Here is a 20,655-nt window from a genome sequence, read left to right on the forward strand (position 1 = left end):
AGAGCACCCTTTTCAAAAATTCCTCATCCGTAGCTACCCTTCAAGTGCATCTGTGCCAGCAGAAGATCCCTGGTCAGGGTTGGCCAGTTAGCCATGTTATTCTCTGTGAAAGTACCACATTTGCAGCAGTAACAAATGGGCCGTGGTTTTTATATTGACATGTTTCCCTCCCATCTCAAGGACAGGAGGAAAGTCCATTCCCATTGCTGGGTGGGTGAGCTCAAATACACTTTCCAACCAACGTGGCAATAAATCAGATTAGCAAAGTTTTGCTGCTCTCCCCGCCCCCTTCCCCAAGTCTGATAAAGCACTTAAACTTCCCCAAAGGACCATATAACACGGGTTGGTGCTGCAAATTCTCTGCATCTTATTAAAATAAAACTAGAATGGCAATTTAAAAATTGGGAAAGATAGGATTCAAAAAGTTTAAATTCTTTCTAGGATAGAGACATACTTCTGTGTTACTTAAAATATATATTAGCTTTTTGTTGCACTCACACTTTGCAGTATCTGGCAATCTTTTATCTATTTATTTTATTTACTTATACAATTTATCTAACTGCTTGGATCCTTATGGACCCCCTAGGCAGTTTGTGTTGAATGAATGACAGACCAGTATAACATGCAATTGTAGCAATGCAGTTTGCTGCTTCTATCTTCCAAATCATAAAATATGCAGCAGTTGCGTTTGCCCGCAGCATATTGGTTGAATGACTGAATTTATATCTTGCTCAATCTCACAACTCTTGACTTGTGATTTACTCTGTTTGTTTTATTGGGTTTACATTGCAAAGAAGCAAGAGAGGAGCAGTAATTGTCTAAGGCCAAGAGAGTAACGTTTATAATGAATTAGACATCAGTTAAATTCTGTAGAGCCATATTTTTCTTTGACAATAAAGGCCTCTTGCATGCAGGAAATGTCCAATAACACCAATTATTTTAAAACTGCTTGGTTTCTGTTTTTTTAGGATGGTAGTAATGGAGTTCTATGGGAAGAATGATCTCACTTTAGGAGTATTTCTAGAAAGATATTGTTTTAGGTAAGAATATTTGGTTTTAAATTATCATGAAAATAGGGTCAGTATATTTAGGGGATTGTTTCATAGCATTCTTTTATGAGGTTCCTAGTCATGGTATATTTCAGATGCGGTAATGCCGTTCATTTTGATGTAGTAGTGATATTTACTGGCAGTGTTTTTTATTTAATTTGCTTCATCAATCTGGATTTGTATTAGAAAGATAAATATGGCTATTTTATCATGTTCCTAGGAAAAGAAAGAAATAATGTTTATTCAGTCAGAGACCAGCAAAATGTGAAAATATACAACACAAAAATAAAATTAAATAATGAGATAAAATACTAAGAAAACATAGACTCTCTATAATAAAAATGTCACAAATGCTACCACAATAGTGTGTTAATCACCTGTGCAAGTGTAAATCTAAAATACTACAGTCTGTGTCTCCCCTAACTTCAGTTAAAGAAAAATAGCTAATACGTATTAACACTGAAGTGATGAACAAAACAGAAGTGGTTATTTCTATTACTGTTGTTGTTAGTTGCGAAGTCGTGTCCGACCTATCGCGACCCTATGGACAACGTTCCTCCAGGCCTTCCTGTCCTCTACCATCTTCTGGAGTCCATTTAAGCTCACGCCTACTGCTTCAGTGACTCCATCCAGCCACCTCATTCTCTGTCGTCCCCTTCTTCTATTGCCCTCAATCTTTCCCAGCATTAGGCTCTTCTCCAGTGAGTCCTTCCTTCTCATTAGGTGGCCAAAGTATTTGAGTTTTAGGCTCAGGATCTGGCCTTCTAAAGAGCAGTCAGGACTGACCGTCTAGGACTGACCGGTTTGATTGCCTTGCAGTCCAAGGGACTCGCAGAAGTCTTCTCCAGCACCATAGTTCAAATGTCTCAATTCTTTGGCTTTCTTATGGTCCAACTTTCACAGCCATACTTTGCAACTTGGAAAACCATGGCCTTGACTATACGCGCTTTTGTTGGCAGGGTGATGTCTCTGCTTTTTAGTGTGCTGTCTAGATTTGCCATGGCTTTCCTCCCCAGGAGCAAGCGTCTTTTAATTTCTTGGCTACAGTCCCCATCTGCAGTGATCTTTGAGCCCAGGAAAATAAAATCTGTCACTACCTCCATTTCTTCCCTATCTATATGCCAGGAATTGAGAGGGCCGGATGTCATGATCTTGGTTTTCTTAATGTTTAGTTTCAACCCAACTTTTGCACTCTCCTTCTTCACCCGCAACAAGAGGCTCTTTAGTTCTTCTTCACTTTCTGCCATTAAAGTGGTATCATCTGCATATCTTAGGTTGTTGATACTTCTTCCGGCAATCTTAATTCCAACTTTTGATTCATCTAGCCCTTCCTTTCTCATGATGTGTTCTGCATATAAGTTAAATAGGCAGGGCGACAGTATACAGCTTTGCCGGACTCCTTTCCCAATTTTGAACCAATCAGTGGTTCCGTGTCCAGTTCTCACCGTTGCTTCTTGACCTGCATATAGGTTTCTCAAGAGACAAATCTCTTTAAGAATTTGCCACAGTTTGTTGTGATTTCACACAATCAAAGGCTTTAACATAGTCAATGAAGCAGAAATAGATGTTTTTCTGGAACTCCCTAGCTTTCTCCATGATCCAGCGTATGTTGGCAATTTGATCTCTAGTTCCTCTGCCTCTTTGAAATCCTGCCTGTACTTTTGGTAGTTCTCAATCCACATACTGCTGGAGTCTAGCTTGTAGGATTTTAAGCATAGCTTTACTAGCATGTGAAATGAGTGCAATGGTGCAATAGTTTGAACATTCTTTGGCATTGCCTTTCTTTGGAATTGGAATGTAAACTGATCTTTTCCAATCCTGTGGCCACTGTTGAGTTGTCCAGATTTGCTGGCAAATTGAGTGTAGCACTTTTACTGCATCGTCTTTTAAGATTTTGAATAGCTCAGCTGGAATACTGTCACCTCCACTAGCTTTGTTGTTGCTCAGCTTTTCTAAGGCCCACTTCACTTCACATTCTAGGATGTCTGGCTCGAGGTCAGTGACCACCTCATCGTGGTTATCAGGGACGTTAAGCTCGTTCTTATATAGTTCTTCTGTGTAATTTTGCCACCTCTTCTTAATCTCTTCTGCCTCCGTTAGGTCCCTGACATAATGGTCCTTTATCATGCCCATTTTTGCATGAAACATTCCCTTCATCTCTCCAATTTTCTTGAAGAGATCTCTGGTCCTCCCTATTCTATTGTTTTCTTCTATTTCTTTGCACTGTTCATTTAAGAAGGCATTCTTATCTCTTCTAGCTATTCTCTGGAATTCTGCATTCAATTGGGCATATCTTTCTTTTTCTCCCTTGCCTTTCACTTCCTTCCTTCCCTCAGATATCCATAACTACCTGTAGAATGAAAATGAGGAAATATAACGCAAGACGTGGATGTTCCATGCCACTCCTTAGAAGGAGTAAAGTAGAATAGAGCAGGATTTCTCAAACTTTCTGTGATCATGGACTACTAAATAAGTATTTGGAAAACGCAGGAACTCCCCTCCCCCCCATTAAAGGAACATTCCTTTTTTTCATCTTTAAAAGCATGGGAATTCTTGTTTTTCAGTGAAAAGCGTTTTGGTATGCCTTCCCAACCTTCCCATTTCAAAAGTCTCAGTATAAAGCATTGTAATGCAAAATTACGTATGTATTGACCCTGAGATGTAAGTGGGCTCTGTGCTGTCCAGCTGACTAGAAATGAACAGGAGGTCATGGTGATGGAGCTTGTGAGCAGGTGATGAATGAACTGATGAGTGAATGGAGGATGTGATGGTTTAAGACCCACTAGAACAGGGCTGTCAAATTGCCAGCCCACGGACCAGACACGTCATCCGGAAGCTGCGCCCACCCCATTGCTGGCAATGGCAAAACTGTCCCGATACGTTGTGCAATGTCACGTGACATCGCGAGTTTGACAAGTCTGCACTAGAACATCAGACCCAAAGAACTAAATTGCTCACAATTATTCTTTATTGCTTGAAGGCCCTCCTATCAGTGCCCAAATATGTTCTGCGAAACACCAATGGTACATCACATCCGTCGCTTTGTCCATGGACAAGGCTGTGTACAAATCATATTGAAGGAATTGGATTCTCCAGTGCCTGGTTATCAGCATACAATTCTCACTTACTCCTGGTGTAGACTTTGCAAGCAGGTAAGAGGAGATCTCTGTCTTTCTGTAGAGTCAGGTAGTTCAAATGCTTGAAATTTACAAGAAGAGGCACAAATAGAGGATAGTGGAGAGAGGAAAAGTCTATTTTGAATGCACAACAATGCCACTTTTAGAGCATTAATTCTCTAAAGGGTATTTCTAGATTTGCACAGGACAAATAATTACAATACTGTAAACCTGGGTTTATTCATAATTTATAAAATGTGCTCTTTTAAAATTAAACAAAACCCCAGCCCTCCTGTTTTGTAGCATTTTATGAGTAACGTTGAAGGACATTTCGTTTCATAAAGTTTCATGTAAAAAAGGTGTTCCAAGTAAAGCTGTCTTTTGCAATTGACTGATGGCAAGTTTGTCAATGCTGATGGTATTCAAGTGATGGTCCAGATGTTTTGGGATTGTACCTAAGGCACCTATTATTATTGGTACTATCTTTGCTTTCCTTTGCCACAACCCTTCTACTTTTATTGCAGGTCTTTGTATTTTGTGATTTTTCTCCAGTTCTTTTTCTTCTATTCTGCTGTTTCCAGTACAATGTGCACTATCCAGATTTTTTTTGTCTTTCTAATTAGTATTTCCAGATGACAGGCAGGGAAGGACTAAGATGGAGGGAGAATAGCCCATCTCAGAATAAGCAGTGAAATAATGAGGAGATTTAGTCCAAGAATTTTTCAACTCAAACCTTATGCTCTAGAACAGCATCCTCCATGCAGTCTTCTCCAGTCATGCTTGGGCTCCAAATCTCATTTGAAGTCCAGCCTATCTGGAAGGCATCATTTTGGAAAAAGCTGCTCTTATGCAGTGGAGCTCTCTGGGGAATAACAGTTGTAATTGTTATGAGCAGAAGACTGTTGAGTTACCAAGTGGGTGAGAAAGCTTGCCATGGCTTAAGCTATTTGCCTTTAAAAAGGTTCTATAGGACAGACTAAGTCAATTGTTTCATTTCTTACTTCTATATAATGACATCCCCATCCTAATGTTTTCTTGATTGCTGCCAGCATAAATTTAAGATAAACTGTATGCTTGTTTGCCTTTCTCAAATTCAAGAATTACTGAAATGCAAAATCAAATTGGTTTCAGTGGATCTGGGGGCAAGTCAGGACTTTCCTGGGTATAAAATCACAATAACTCTTCTAGGTAACACCTGTGGTTCCACTTTCCAATGATTCGTGGTCTATGTCCTTTGCCAAATACCTTGAACTCCGCTTTTATGGCTACCAATATACCCGAAGAGCCAATGCTGAACCATGTGGCCACTCCATACATCATGACTACCACCAATATTTTTCCTATAATCAGATGGTGGCATCTTTCAGGTAAAAACTCTCAATTACATTTTTTTTAAATGTATCTTTTTAGATACCTTCTGTCCAATATCATCACTGCATATATTTTACAGGTTTTAAATAACTATATAGATATTTTTAGCATTTTAAAAGGGTGCTGAATTAAATGTGGTATTTCACTAATATTAAAATCTATTTACTGTTCAATGGCATGATGTTTGCAGGCCTTACATCTCAACGTTGTGTTTTGTACTCTTCCTAGCTATTCTGCTATACGGTTACTGGAGGTATGTGTTCCTCATCCTAAGATCTATATCAAACGTCAAGTACCACTGAAGATTACCATGCTTCAAGATCTGAAAGACTTTTCTCAGAAGTAGGTTTACATCCCTACCCCAGCCCAGTGTGTCCCATTTGAAATTTGTGTTATAATTCCTTCATTGCCCCGATGTTGAAGGATAACATGTAATGCATTGTGCACTTAGCTGCTCTATGCAGCAGACAATGGATATAGCATGATGATCACCTCACAGTGTCAAAACTAAAATATAACATTGTATTTCCCCCCTGAAATTCACAGTGTTTTCTCTAGAGTTTTTCTAATGCTTTGTACTGTACTTCTGGATAGAAACTGAAGAACTAACTCCCTTTTATCTGAACAAGTTACAATTTGGAATTTTCTAGTGATACTGATTAACATACACATTCAAATCAGTTGAAAGGGATATGCAGTCTTAGCAAAGTAATAATCTTTTGGGCCCTTATCTTTTGCATTCTTGTTTATTTTATGATTTAAGATACTGCATATGTTTCCTCTGAACATAAGTTGAACAAATACCTAATATGGAAATTATACTTGTTAAGTGTTTCTCAGCCTAATATACAGCATTAGGTTAGTTTCTTCGAAAAACTGCAACTTGCAGTGTATTAGATAAAAATTTTAAGGAGAATAGATCGAGTTTGGATTCACAGTATGACTATTGTTGTTGCAGGATTTCTCAGGTTTATATTGCTGTTGATGAGCGCCTCACTTCTTTGAAAACAGATACATTTAGCAAAACAAGGGAGGAGAAGATGGAAGATCTCTTTGCCCAAAAGGAGGTATAATGCACTACATGTTTATAGGAATTGAAATTCTTGTTCATTACAGAAGGTGTAGGACAGCGTTTTCCAACCTTAGCCATTTTAAGATATGTGGACTTCAATTCCCAGAATACCCCAGCCAGCATGGCTGGCTGGAGTATTCTGGGAGTTGAAGTCCACACATCTTAAAATGGCTAAGGTTGGGAAATGCTGGTGTAGGACACACAAAGCTAAAGAAAGCAGCTATGCCCCCAAGGTAAAAATTATTTTGAATCAAACATCAATCCAGTTTTCAGTAATTGGAATGTAGTGTGGACAGAGCTGAGTTGAAACTGAGGTATGTAACTAGAAGCCATTAATTGTTACCATGTTGCTGAAAAGGTGATTTTCATTCTTATTAAGGATTCTGCAGAAATAGGTATCTTTTAAAGGAATAAATTATGAATATTTGATTGATGTTTGGAAGCCGCCTGGAAGATAGGAAAAAAGATAGGAAAAAACCTTCATCTGAGAAAAGTTTTTTTTCTTTGATAGATGGAGGAAGTGGAATTTAGAAACTGGATAGAGAAAATCCAAGCAAGGATGCTTTCTTCTTCACTTGACACTCCTCAGCAGCTGCATTCAATTTCTGAATCTTTAATAGCCAAAAAGCAAAGTCTCTGTGAGATGTTGCAAGCATGGAATAACAGGTAAGAAAAGGTGTACTTCCTCAATTGGAAAATTAAGGATTGTTTTTTCTACTGGTTATTATTCTTACAGATTGTCGGTTATGAGTCATTATTGGATTTCTTTATTAAAAATAAATACTGATAGTGTAATAAAGTATGCATTTATCAGACATTCGGCACATTCTGAATAGGATGCATTGACTACAGAATAAAAGGAGGACTATATTGTCAGTTCAGTGTGGTTTTCAATTAACAGTCTAATAAATATGACTGAATGAACTCCAGATAAAAGGCTTGTTTGGCTTCATAAGGTTTGTTCTCTAAATGGTTTACATATCTGAGAAAAAACTGGGTTCTTGCTAATATGATTTTTGTGGCATTAGATATATCAGAATAATAATATGAAATGTGCTACAGGCTGCAAGATCTCTTCCAACAAGAAAAAGGGAGAAAGCGTCCCTCAGTGCCACCGAGTCCGGGGAGATTAAGGCAAGGTGATGAGAATAAGGTAATGGATTTTGATCACTGTAATTATATATTTAAAACTGCAGCTGTACCGGTAAGTAGAAGTAAGCAGTAGAAATACTGTTTTCTCTTTGCAAATAAAATACTATTTATTTAAATATTGGCATTTGCATACATTCTTGTAGTGCATTCCCGTACTACTAGTTCAGAAAGCACCTGTTTCTAAGTGCACAAATTGGCATAGTAAATCTAGAACAAAGTTAGGTTCTGTTGAACTCCTCTACATGCAAGAGGAATTTTTGAAACATCTGCAGTGCCTTTTTCAAATTCCCAAACTGCAGCAGTGGCTGTGTGAATTTGGATTTCTGCTGCAGAAAACTACAAGAATAAGAAAAAGTTTGAGAATCCTTTAGAACTATTTGTAATTCTACAATACTGTGATCTATGGTGTGATCAGAGCTTCATCTAAGTCCTATTAATATAAATTGTTAAAATAATATAAAACAATATGGTGTTCATGTCTTCATTAACATACTGAGTCAAAACTCACTATGTTTATTAGAAAACATGTGGAAACCTAGGGTGATGAAGGCAATAAGTAAAATATTCTAATTGGTGAAAGGAAAATCATGTCTGCTCTCTCTATTAAGAGGGCTTTCTCTATTAAAAAAAGATGGTTTCCACAGTCAGGGTTTGCTCTTTATAACATAGATATGTTGAATTTTGTCCTGATCAAAAGAGATTTTTGCAGACATAAGAGTCTGAAAAGGACTACAAAACTATTGCCAAAATCTTTGACCTCCATCAGTTCACAATTAGTTTTCAAATGAAGAAAATGAAACACCACTGATTCATTGATTCCAAGAACATCACAAAGGCAAGGCATTGTATACTACAGGAGATTGCAAAACATCTAAAATAGTGGAAAATGATTCGTAGGCCATTCTTGCATTGTCTGATATCCATGTTCATCAAGATGCTATAGAAATGGTATCCTGTGGACAGATGATATGAAAATGGAATTTTCTGGCAAATTTTATTTGGAAAAAGTAAAATGTTGCATTCTGACAAAAAAAATGCAAACTATTAAGCACTAAGTGGCATTTCTTGGTTTGGGATTGCTTTGTAACCTCAAGATCAAAGGTTTGGCTCATTGAGGTAATAATGAATTCTAGATTCTACTAGGAAATTCTACAGGATATTGTTAGTCTAAGTTGATGTTTAAACAGACACGTGTTATCCAATGTGTTAGCTATGCTAGCTTCAAATATGTCTGCAATAGAATAGCTGAAGCAAGTTTGTTTTGAAATACTAGAATACTAGAATCAAGTGAAATATTGCAGCATGATCTGAAGCACAAGCATGCATAACAGTTCAAAAATGTAATTGATTTGAAGCAATCCTGTAAAAAATAAAGGGCCAAAACATTGCCAGTTTGATATGCAGAATTGATCAACCAGTGTAGGAAATGTATGAAGTCACTGCTGCTAAAGGAAGTAGAAGCTCTACATATTTTTAAAGAATGGTAGTAAAAGTTGGCTCAATGTATTAATGACTTAGATGAATCACAGATCTCATTATAGGTCACAGTATTACAGTGCCATGGTTTTTCTGACAACTGTTGTACTTTTTCATTGAATGGAGATGAATATCCAATTATATTTCTTAAAATGAAGGGTGCTTCATTTGTTCTAGAGAAACACCAAGTAGAAAAGCTTTGTGTTTCCTGCCCATTTCTCTCTTTCAGGAGATTATATGTTTTCATGTTTGTGTGCATTGAGAAGGACTGGTTTGTTTTTTAGCAAAATGGTTGTCATGGTTACGATAGATGAAACACATCAAAAGAACTTTGAGGCAAAATTGTTCCTTAAAGAACATTTATTCGGGAAACAAAGTATCAGCACTACATAGTTGAACCCAAAAACTAAATTCCCTTCCCCTGGATACAAAGTAATAAAGTACAATTCCCACCCCCAATAAACTGTCATAAATCACATTCCCCAATAAGCTTAAAGTGTGGGCTTTCTCCTCAGCTCTTCAGCCCGCCAAAACGTTATCAGCTTGTCCTTGGGTTCCCACAGCAGCTTATTAATATGGCTAGCTGAGCTTACATCCCAAACTCCCCCTGCTGCACCTGATTTCTAACAGCAGGAAAAAGCATGTTAAAGCAGAAGAGAAAATGGCTGCATTTTCATCAGTTGTCAGAGCAGGAACATCCAATGTTAGCAGCATTGACAATGGTATTGATTTGAAAGAAAAATTCTCAATATGAAAGAAATAACTCTTTGTTCTACAGATCAGTTCAATGGATGCATCTCCTCGCAATGTTTCTCCAGCACTTCAGAATGGTGAGAAAGGTATGCTGCATATTTCAGAAGACTTGTCATTGTATGTTTAGCTTGGATCTTTGTGTGTTTGCAGCTTTTCTATTTTCTATATAGAACTCGCAGCTTAAGAAAGTCTAACATTAATATTTACATTGAAATATTTGAAAAATTAGGAAAAAAACTCTGGCCTGGTTCTTCATAGAGTATAATTGCTAAAGAATGCTTGTCCTATTATCAGTTTACTATTTTTCAATCTGTGCTAAAACCTTTTTGGTGGTTGCTTAAAACACACATACCTTACTTGAAAGGCATTCTAAGAATGCTCTGTTGTCTGTATATTTCCTCCACAGAAGATCGTTTCTTGACTACTTTGTCCAGCCAGAGTTCTACCAGTTCTTCTCTACTCCAGCTTCCTACTCCTCCAGAGGTTGTATCTGACCAGTTGACAGGAGGGTCAACCTTTGCCAATGTTCTCTCTGATCCAGATGCAGGTGGCAGCTCAGAAGGTATGGGGGGGTGTCTTTCTCTCTTTACTTCTGCTTCTGTGCAACTGTAGGCTGCCTTGGACATTTGGTTTACTTTACATCTTATTATCCTTGCTACCTTCAAAACTATTTGGCTAGAATGACATAAGAAATTTCATGTGTGTATGTTGTTCAAAATACATATGAAGTGGTTTGGCTCCAAAAAGAAAAGATCACATTAATTTTTCTACTGAACTTACTGGGTAACCTTGGGAAAGTTTCTCTTGTCTTGGTCCCTTCATTTGCTCTAAAGAGCATAGAACTACAGACTCTAATGACAGGGTTGCTTTCAGAAGTACATGAGCCCTGAACGCTATAATGATAATACAGCAAGGTTCATGCACTATTTCAGCAAAAGGTTGCTTTTTGAATTATCTATCGATATTGAATTTATAATTAAAATGAAGAGACTATGAAGAAATCAAGAGCTCTTCAGAACTTTTGCCACTGTGATTTTGATAAATAAAAGCAATTAGTGCAGGTTCGCATCCCACCAGGCTCAAGGTTGACTCAGCCTTCCATCCTTCCGAGGTAGGTAAAATGAGGACCCAGATTGTTGGGGGCAATAAGCTGACTTTGTAATAATGGCGCTTGGGGTGTGTGTGAAAGCCCTAATAAGCAGGCATATACATAGAATGAAGGCTACTGCTAAGCTTGTAAGCCGCCCTGAGTCTTCGGAGAAGGGCGGGATATAAATGGAATTAAAATAAATAAAAATAAAATAAATCTTTATTTTATACATTGCAATGCAGTGTACATAATGATCCTGTCTCCTATTTTTCCTATTACAACTACCGCCACTGTTCTGTGATGTGAGTTGGGCTGAGAAACAATGACTGGCCTAAATTCATCCATCCAGCTTTTGGACTTAAAGGAGAATGAGAACTCTGGACCTCCAGGTTTCTAGCCCAGCATCCTAACTACTACACCAGACTAGCTTTCATTACCTTTTCATTTGGGACTAGAAATTTCTGATTAGGCCAGATGGAACAGAATTCCCCAACTGTTATGTTCAAGTTATGTTGCCCATTACAGAATTTGTAAACCATTGTAGGGTTCTGAATACAGAAAAAGAGATAGATTTTACAGACTGTCTTTTTGCAATGACCATGTTCTATAAGTCTGGCCTTGTTTTTCTCAGAACTATAAAGGGTCTGATTTATGAACCTTTTGTTTCAGAGTTTAACATATGTTGTTATTATTATTATAGATAATAATTGATAAAAGTGTGATAAAAGTTCATAGCGACGTTGTTAACCATTTTCCAAAAGCAACAGTATATTTTAAAAATTATTGAAATCATCAGTTTCAGACAACAAATTATCTCTGTAATATCCCAGGAATGAGCATTTTAAAGAAATCTTGGAGCTCTAGCAATATTTAAAGTTGTATCTTCCTTTTTTATTCCAGATGTGTTTGATGGGCATTTGGTAGGCTCTATGGATAGTCAGGTGAAAGAAAAATCTACCATGAAGGCTATTCTAGCAAATCTGTTACCTGGAAATAGCTACAATCCGATTCCATCCCCCTTGTAAGTACAATCAAGCTTGGAAGGAAAACGATTTCTGTATAATGGGTTTTTTTGTGTTTGTTTTGTTCATATTGTTCCTTGGTTGAAATGCCTGTTGCCAGGTGAAAAGGTGTAATATATTTCTGTGGAGTAATAGTTAATATAGAATGAGATAGCTTTAACCTTTGTCTTTTGCTAATTATCTACTAGCCCCACCGGATCCTTAATATTAGTTTAAGAAGAAGAGCTGGGGATTTGTTAACTGGCTGTACTACTTGCATTTTTGTTTGTGATATTCTTCTTTGGATTGTTATGCTAATTTGGAATGGTCCTTTCAATGAAACATTAGCATCGGGAAGTAAAAGACAGAACAATTTTATCCAAATATTATAGCTAATGTTCTAGCCAAATTAAAAGTTATTTTATGTGTTAGTTGGAGTTAGCTGGAATTTTATTGGTCTGACTGAAAGTGAACTTTATGTATGTTAAGAGGAAGTTTTAAAAAATGTATTAAACTTTTTGATCTTAGAAATGTTTTTAAAGAAAAGTTTAGTTTAGTATTTTTCTCCCTTTAAGGTTAAAGAATCTGAAAGATTACAGTGAATTTTGTTAATATAAAGGATGATAGTCTATAAAGACTATTGAACAGAAATATATATTATTTCCACAGCAAGGAAGAAAAAGCAGAAATGGTTAAATTGATTGCTTTATTCAAAGAGGAGAAAATATATATATATATATATATATATATATATATATATATATATATGTAAAGGTGTGCGTGCTAGTCGTTTCCGACTCTAGGGGCCGGTGCTCATCTCCGTTTCATAGCCGAAGAGCCAGTGTTTGTCCGAGGACGTCTCCGTGGTCATGTGGCCGGCATGACTAGACGCCAAAGGCGCACGGAACGCTGTTACCTTCCCACCGTAGTGGTCCCTATTTTTCTACTTGCATTTTTACGTGCTTTCGAACTGCTAGGTGGGCAGAAGCTGGGACGAGTAACAGGCGCTCACTCTGTTACACGGCACTCGGGATTCGACCCGCCAAACTGCCGACCTTCTGATCGACAAGCTCAGCGTCCTAACCCACTGAGCCACCGCGTCCCTATATATATATATATATATATATATATATATATATATATATATATATATATATATATATATATATATATATATATATATATATATTTGGTAATCTCTTCTGGATTTTGTGCTTGTGATAAAAAAAATGAAATTTTGACTTTGGTTTTGCTGATTAGATAGATTTGTTGTTATGGAAATTACTAGTATTTATTAATGTGTGAAAGTATAAAGTTGAGGCTGTAATGTTTTTCTACTGTGCTAAAAAGAGTAAGGAGTCAGTGCTTTTTTTCTTTTTTCCTTTGTACCCCATGTTTTCTCTCCCCCTCTCTTTTTCCTTCCCCTAATTTCCTATTTCCATTTTCCTTTATATTTTATACTTGGACAAAACAATAAAAGCCATAAAGGCTACCCCAATTTGCTTTATTGCTGTATTCACCTGGAAGGAGCTCTAGATTTCTCCTTCGCCCAATAATTTAATTTTAAGAATAATAAAAGAGGCCAATGAGGTTCTTCTGTTTAATTTTCTGTTTGGGGGCAGGGAGGAATTATTTTAAATTCAAAGGTTTTTTTTTCATTTGAGAAATCTGTGATGCAGACCTGCTTGTTGTAAATAAATGACTTGTTGTAATTTTTGTGTCCTTAATGTAGTGAGCCTGACAAGCATTACTTAATGTATGAGCACGAACGAGTTCCTATTGCTGTCTGTGAAAAGGAACCAAGCTCCATCATTGCCTTTGCTCTCAGGTATGTTGATTTCCTGCTTTGATCGTAGAAGTCTTTCAGCCCAGTGGTTTCTTGTTGGGGATTATGGGAGTAGAAGCCCAATACATTTCTTCTTCCACATTCAGAAAAATAAATTCTTTGCTTGCTTTTGGGTTTTTAAAGCACAGTGTTAACTCATTTGATTCATCCTTGTTTAATTGACTGCTGCTTCTACCCTCTGTGACCTCCTTTTAAAGCAGACATGTCAAATACAAGGCCCGGGGCCCGGATCCGGCCCACGAAGTGGCTTCATGTGGTCCGTGAAGCCATCCTGGAAACAGTGAGGGAACGGCCCCCGCTGCCTTGGCCCTGGCCCAGAGGCCCTCCTTCTACCAGAGACCCTCAGATCTGTCCCACTCCTGCCCAGGCCCCCATAGGCACCCTTGATTCGAACGATGTATGGCTGGCCATGCCCACCCAGTAGGCCATACGCACTCTAGCCACGCCCACCCAGTAGGCCACGCCCACCCTGGCCACGCCCACCCGGCCCCCTGAGGGCAACCGCAATGCTGATGCAGCCCTCAATGAAATTGAGTTTGACATCCCTGTTTTAAAGCATTACCTTTTGACGGGGGAGCGGGGCAATTTGGCCACTGAAGTTCACACAGTTCTTTCTTTTGATGTTTAATCAAGGTTGAGCACTTTTCATACAACCTTAACTATTTTCTTAGAGCTGACTGGTTTTCTATATTTTAATATAATATGTTTTATGGAAATTTTAGTAAGTTTGCCTTCAGGGAATAAAGGATAAAGCATTTGATTGTTCTCAGTGAGGCAAGGACATATTGTGTTCATTAGCATACAAATATTGTATGCTCCAGTTGAACATTTTATTCCATTTATATCTGACTTTGAGATAGTTTGTATGAAGAATAGGGTATAATAAAATAAATAAATAAAACCTGCATAGCCTGGAAATAGGATCTGCTGCTTCTTGGATCTATTTGCTATTATATTTCAGTGCTTTATAACACGATCCCTACTAACTTTCTTAGTACCCAAAATTACCTGTTTCCTTCTGGTGGGTCAGTTTAAATGCTGCATGGTATAGATGTCAGATTAGATTAATGTTACCTGACTGGGTCGTTTCCTTAAATAAAATTTCATTTGCTAAAAGGCTGATGGCTCCTTGCACCATCTTCTAGGTCCGTGGTGGTGAACCTATGGCACTTGTGCCACAGGTGGCACGCAGAGCCCTCTCTGTGGGCATGCACATCGTCACACCAGTCCTAGGCCTTCAGTCCTGTCCATGAGCAACCTGCACCAAAATCTCCCCGGGCAAGTGGCTTTTTAAGATGGTTTTATAAAACCTTTTTGTTTTAGGCCTCCACCTCCAGGTGCAAAAAAAAAAAGTTCAATCAATCAATTTCAATTTCTTGCAGGAAAAAAAAAGATTTTGCAAAGTTGGAATTGATTGATTGAACTTTATTTTTAGTCCCACAGCAGCGGAGGAAGTGACGCGTTGGAGTTGGAAAGAAGGTGCTACATGGGGGTGGAGCGGAGCAGCGGGAGCAGGGTACTCTGCAAGGGTTGGGGCGGGGCCTGTGCATGGGGTGGAGAAGCAACGTGGCAGCGCTAGCATGGTGGTAGACCAGTTGCTTCCCTTCCTCTGCCAGACACCTGCTGAAGCCGCGCAGGGTAAGGTTGCCATGCCTGTCCCCGCCCAGATGCCCTCGCCTCCCCCAAGTGGTTTTTTACTAACCTGCCTTTCAGCTGCATTCCGTTTCTCCATTCACTTCTCAGCCTTCACTGCGTGTTTGTGGGACTATTGGTAAAAAAAAAAGTCCCATCAGACTTTCTAACTTCTCGCGAGAACTTAAGTTTTTTTTGGGGAAAAAAAGGTCAGTCAATCAATTCCAACTTCGCGACCTTTCACGAGAAGTTGAAATTGATTGACTGATTCCCCCCCCCAAAAAACCCCTTTGTTTCTTTGCACGTGGCAGCAGCGGCGGATCACAAAAGAGAAATGGCACGGGGCTGGGAGTCAGGTAAGGAAAGATAGGCAATTTCTGGGGGGAGCAAAGATTTCTTTCCTTACCTGCCCCACTTGTTCCGGGGCCGCTTTCCGCTCAGACACGTTGCTCTTGCCAATGGCCTGACTACCCACCAGTGCCCTCCCTCTCTGAGCCTCCAGCGCTCCACCTGCTACTTTGGTGGCTACAGAGCCACCAAAGCAGCAGGTGCCTACAGAGCTATCAGAGCTGTAGCTCAGACATGTCAAACACAAGGCCTGCAGGCCGGGGCCAGGCCAGGCCCAAATTTGCCCGCCCCCCAGGGCTGTCCCAGAAATGGCAAGGGACCGCCCTTCCCAGCCCTGGCCCACCCCAACCCGGCTGGGCGCCCTCTCAGTGCACGCACAGGAGATGGCAAACGCCCTGGTGGTCTCCCATCCTATTGCTGAGGATGCTTTGGTTACAAAGCTAGGTCTCCTCGCATGGAGAGGGAGTGGGTCTCCCTCTGACCCATGCAATTTGCCCTTCTGCACCCACCATGAGCAACCTGACCAAGAAGAGTGAGCACAGAAGCAGTAGCCTTGAGGAGGAGGTAAATGCAGCTGGGCACCCGCTCGGGGAAGTGCAGCTAGGCTAGGCAGGGCTGTGGGATCCTGGTGCCGTAGGAGCTCAAGGGCCAGGCTGGGTGCTTGACCTTCGCTGCCAATGGCTCCGGGCAGTCAGTGCCACCGTCCAGGGCCCCCCTGCATGGCCTGATGCTCAGTGAGACTCCTGCAGTGGACCATGCTCCAGCGCTCACCCTGGTCCCATCCCCCCTCCACTGGAGACCCTCAGATCCGCCCCAGTCCTACCCAGGTCCACACAAGTGCCCCTGACACACACCCAATAGGCCACACCCATGCCAGCCACACATACCCAGTAGGCCACACCCATCCAATGGGCCACGCCCATCTGGCACCCGATGATAAATAAGTGGGGTTTGGGTTGCAGTTTGGGCACTCGGTCTCTAAAAGGTTCGCCATCACTACTCTAGATCTTTTGGAATGATCAGACAGGTAGCTTTGTCATCACTGCTCTACAGTCATTGGGAAGGCTAGAGTATCCATTCCCCACCCCCCACCCTCATTGACCAACTTGATGCCCTTTTTTTCATCATCCTGCAGCCTTCCCAGAGCAGGGAAAACACAGGTAAGCAGAAATAATTGCTTGAGAATTTGCATTACAAAAATACAACTGTGTCAAAATGCCCTCTGAATGTTCTCAGGTGCAGGAATATCCCACATGAGAATTACCTCTTGAGGTCTAAAGTAGTACAACCAAGAAACAAGTTTATCTTCCCAATAACATCTTAATTATCTGTTTGCATGATGCCCGCTCATACTTTAAACTATAGAATTGAGCCACTTGAATAAAACCTGTATTTGTTTATTTTCAGTTGCAAGGAATACAAAAATGCCTTAGATGAATTATCAAAATTGTATTTGAAGAGCAGTATTGAAGAAGGATTTCAATCAAACAGGTGACAAACTCATTTCTCTGTCTTAGTTGTACATTCAATTAGGGCTCATAAGAATAATTCAGGTCCTCCTGTAGCCTTGATAATTGCTAGCAGAGGCCCATTTTCAGTTGCTCCTTTAAGTCTTCAACAGCATGTGCTATTTGATCCATTCATTCTCTTTTGTCAACAAGTGACACACCTGAAACACACAAACTGGGGATTTCAAGAACACTTTAAATTATAGAATATTCAGCCATCCTTTGAATTTGACTGGAAATTCTGGGAGTTGAATCCCAGCATATCTGGAAAGGCATTGGGTTAAAAAAGGCTGATCTATATTCTTACTAACATTTTCTCTTGATATTGTATTATATAAAATTATGCTGTCTGCAAAATCCAGCATTCCGTTTATATGTTCAGTATAGCTTTAGCTTCTGGGATTTTCCAGGAAATTTACTATATGAAGCTTTGGATCGTTACACTCATGAGTTCAACCTAGATCACTCACTCAACTTGCTCACAGCTCTGGTCAACAGCCATGCTCAAAACACTTTCTACCAAACATTGAATTATTTGCAATACAGGGAGACCCAGTGAATTTTAAGTAACAGCAACATTTTATATACATTTTATGTACAATGTACATTTGCTCTTTCTCACCCATCCACAGACTTATCCCATTACACACTTATCCACACTTACTTACATTCTCAACTAGGCTGCCAGGTATTAGCCAGAGGGACGGAAGCTGCCAGGTTTGGGTCCAAAGTCCTTGCTTTGTTGATCCATAAGACTGGCACCTTCTCTTGCCATATTGATTTACAGATCTACTACACTGATAGGACTTGGGCAGGGGTTCCATATGCTAAGGCCTTCTTTTGGTGGGCTTTAGCACATGGTGTGGTTTTTGTGACATGTTTTCCTTTGTTTCCTTAATAAGATGACTCCATAGACAAGTTTCCTGGCTTTTGCCCACCCTGCTTATATGCCTGCTTCATCTTTAGGTATGACAGGTTCAGACTAATGTCATTATATCAGATCCTGGAAGCCTATCTGTAGATTTGTTGACAGCTATTTATTAGCCAAATGAAACCCGAGTTTCAGAAGTGGCATTTTGATAGCATTCATTCTCAAAGACAACCTCCTTGGGAGCAAATTTTCTCCTTTTGTGGGTTTTAGGAATGCATATGTTGGGGAAAGTATGCTAGTTTTGACAGCCATTTTCTAATTCAGCAAAGTTGTTTTTATGTTCACTAAATTAAATATGACCCATATGTATGTAGGGTGGTACTTCTGCAAAATTTAGGCTTCTATATTTAGTGCAATCACATTTGCATCAAGTGGATTTTAAGTAAATTGTAGCCAAAAACCTATTTTTGATTTCCAGTATGGCTGAGAGCAGAGTGAAGACCAACAGCCCAGTCCGACTACCTGAAACGAATGTGGGGCAGGCAAGCCAAACAACTGAAGCTGAACAATGTAAGAAATTTAAGGTTTTGTGGGTGTTTGTATCCTTTTATCTATCTTACTGCAGGACTTGAAAACAACTTGTTCAAATAAGGAAAATCAGATCCTGAAAACTTCAGTATATTGTTCTCAAATTTATCTAAAGTTCTGTTCTAACCCCACAACAAATCTAATGGAAATATTGTTTCGATAAATTTAATAAGATCATTTAATAAAATCAGTGAGGCTTATTGATTCATTAATCTCACAGTTTGTGCTAAAACTGCATTTCATCACATAGGAATGAAGCCTTTGAATTGAACTTGACATCTTTTTTCTGTTTGCTAAAATATCTTTACTGTTGCCTTCTTTTAGGAGGTCTTTCCAACTTCCCAGCCTAATCTACACTCTTGGTTGTCTGTTGATCTTCCATATAAGTATTAATCAGATCCAGTTTTGCTTAGGTTTTTTTAGATCAGTCAAGGTTGGCTAGATACTGCCCCCTGCTATGATTAATTCACTTTTTCCTTTAAAGATATGCTACTAGTATTTTAATGCATTCTTAGAAAAACTGTTCTTTACTGGCTCAGTTCAGGAATCAAAATTAAAGGATCCCCTGCAGATCCTCCCCTATCCTGTCCTCACCTTGAAGCTATCCTGCTTTTAATGTTAGGAAGTTTTTCTGGTTCATTTGGAGTTTGTCTTCCTATAACTTCCTACACATGTATATTAGACCAGGGGTGCCCAACCCCCAGTCCGTGGACCGGCACCGGTCCGCAGCATGCCAGCAAGTGGGCCGCACAGACAAGCAAAGCTCCATCCTCGGGATGCAGGCACTATTCAAAACCACACCCCCTCCGGTCCGCGTAAAAACCTTTCTCCATGGCACCAGTCCCTGGTGCCCAAAAGGTTGGGGACCTCTGCATTAGACAATAATGTATAGAAAGAATTTTAATGTATTAAGTGCTACCTCATAAGAATAATCAGGATCTGTATCTCAACAAAATCATTAGTAAGAAGCAGCAGTAGACCAACTCCAACAGATAGCTTTCTAGTCTCTGCATGAAGTCCTGCAACAAGGGACCTCACCACCCTTCCTCATACATAATTCTGTTATCAAACTGTTCTTACTGTCAGTTAATTTCTGCTGTATATGGAGCCCTTTGATCCAATATTACCCTTCTTCTAAATGATTGCTTCAAAGGGCATACATATCACTCCTTGGTTGCCATTTCTCCAAGCAAAATCAGAGTCAGTGTTTTCTCCTTCCCTTTGTAAGACTTGCTTTTCATATTTCTGCCTATCTGGGAGAAGGCTGCATTAGGGAGCATTTTCTGTCCAAATGGAGAGTATTTCTTTGTTTACAGTAGCAAATCAATTGTGTAAGTTTAAGTGGAACAGTTCAATGACAGGATCTGTTGCTCATTGTTACTTTGATAAAGATCTGTGCAGTCCTAAAGTAGTTTAATGATGTCGAAGTGTGAACAAGATATGTATGCTACCTTTTCGTTTCTCATTTTTTAACATTTTTGAATGAATGCATTTGAACCATTATCTGATCATTTAATCTGCAATGTACCAGGAACAAATCAGGCTCCTCAACTAGCAAAAGAATGGTTTCTTGATTTAAATAAGATGGAAACCAGGATAATTAGATAGTTTGTGATTAAATCAGAGATTTTGTGTTGTTTATTAACCTGAGATAATAGGTGGGTTTTTTGGTCACTGGTGTTTGGTAAAATTTTATTCTGAAAAATAGTGTTCTTGCCTAACACTTCCATACAATTACTCCAAGCTGCTATGAAATGATATGGAGCAACGGGTAATTAGGCT

At 39.3% G+C, this 20,655-nt stretch overlaps 1 protein-coding gene across 3 annotated transcripts in view; it reads left to right on the forward strand.

Annotated features, from left to right (window-relative positions):
• PIKFYVE (phosphoinositide kinase, FYVE-type zinc finger containing) overlaps positions 1-20,655 on the forward strand; it is a 99,039-nt gene that overhangs the window by 61,398 nt on the left and 16,986 nt on the right. For 2 of the 3 annotated variants that reach the window (XM_081315177.1, XM_081315179.1), the window contains 13 exons: positions 969-1,040; positions 4,030-4,201; positions 5,354-5,532; positions 5,765-5,878; positions 6,495-6,603; positions 7,120-7,274; positions 7,671-7,761; positions 10,015-10,075; positions 10,396-10,551; positions 11,980-12,100; positions 13,813-13,908; positions 17,314-17,397; positions 18,764-18,855. In XM_081315177.1, the coding sequence (XP_081171303.1) occupies positions 969-1,040; positions 4,030-4,201; positions 5,354-5,532; positions 5,765-5,878; positions 6,495-6,603; positions 7,120-7,274; positions 7,671-7,761; positions 10,015-10,075; positions 10,396-10,551; positions 11,980-12,100; positions 13,813-13,908; positions 17,314-17,397; positions 18,764-18,855 (1,502 nt within the window). The remainder of the gene's footprint in view (positions 1-968; positions 1,041-4,029; positions 4,202-5,353; positions 5,533-5,764; positions 5,879-6,494; positions 6,604-7,119; positions 7,275-7,670; positions 7,762-10,014; positions 10,076-10,395; positions 10,552-11,979; positions 12,101-13,812; positions 13,909-17,313; positions 17,398-18,763; positions 18,856-20,655) is intronic. The other variant, XM_081315178.1, reaches the window with a different exon arrangement.

Source organism: Vipera berus (genome assembly GCF_964194415.1).
Source record: "Vipera berus genome assembly, chromosome: 1".
In the NCBI taxonomy this organism is placed as follows: domain Eukaryota; kingdom Metazoa; phylum Chordata; class Lepidosauria; order Squamata; family Viperidae; genus Vipera; species Vipera berus.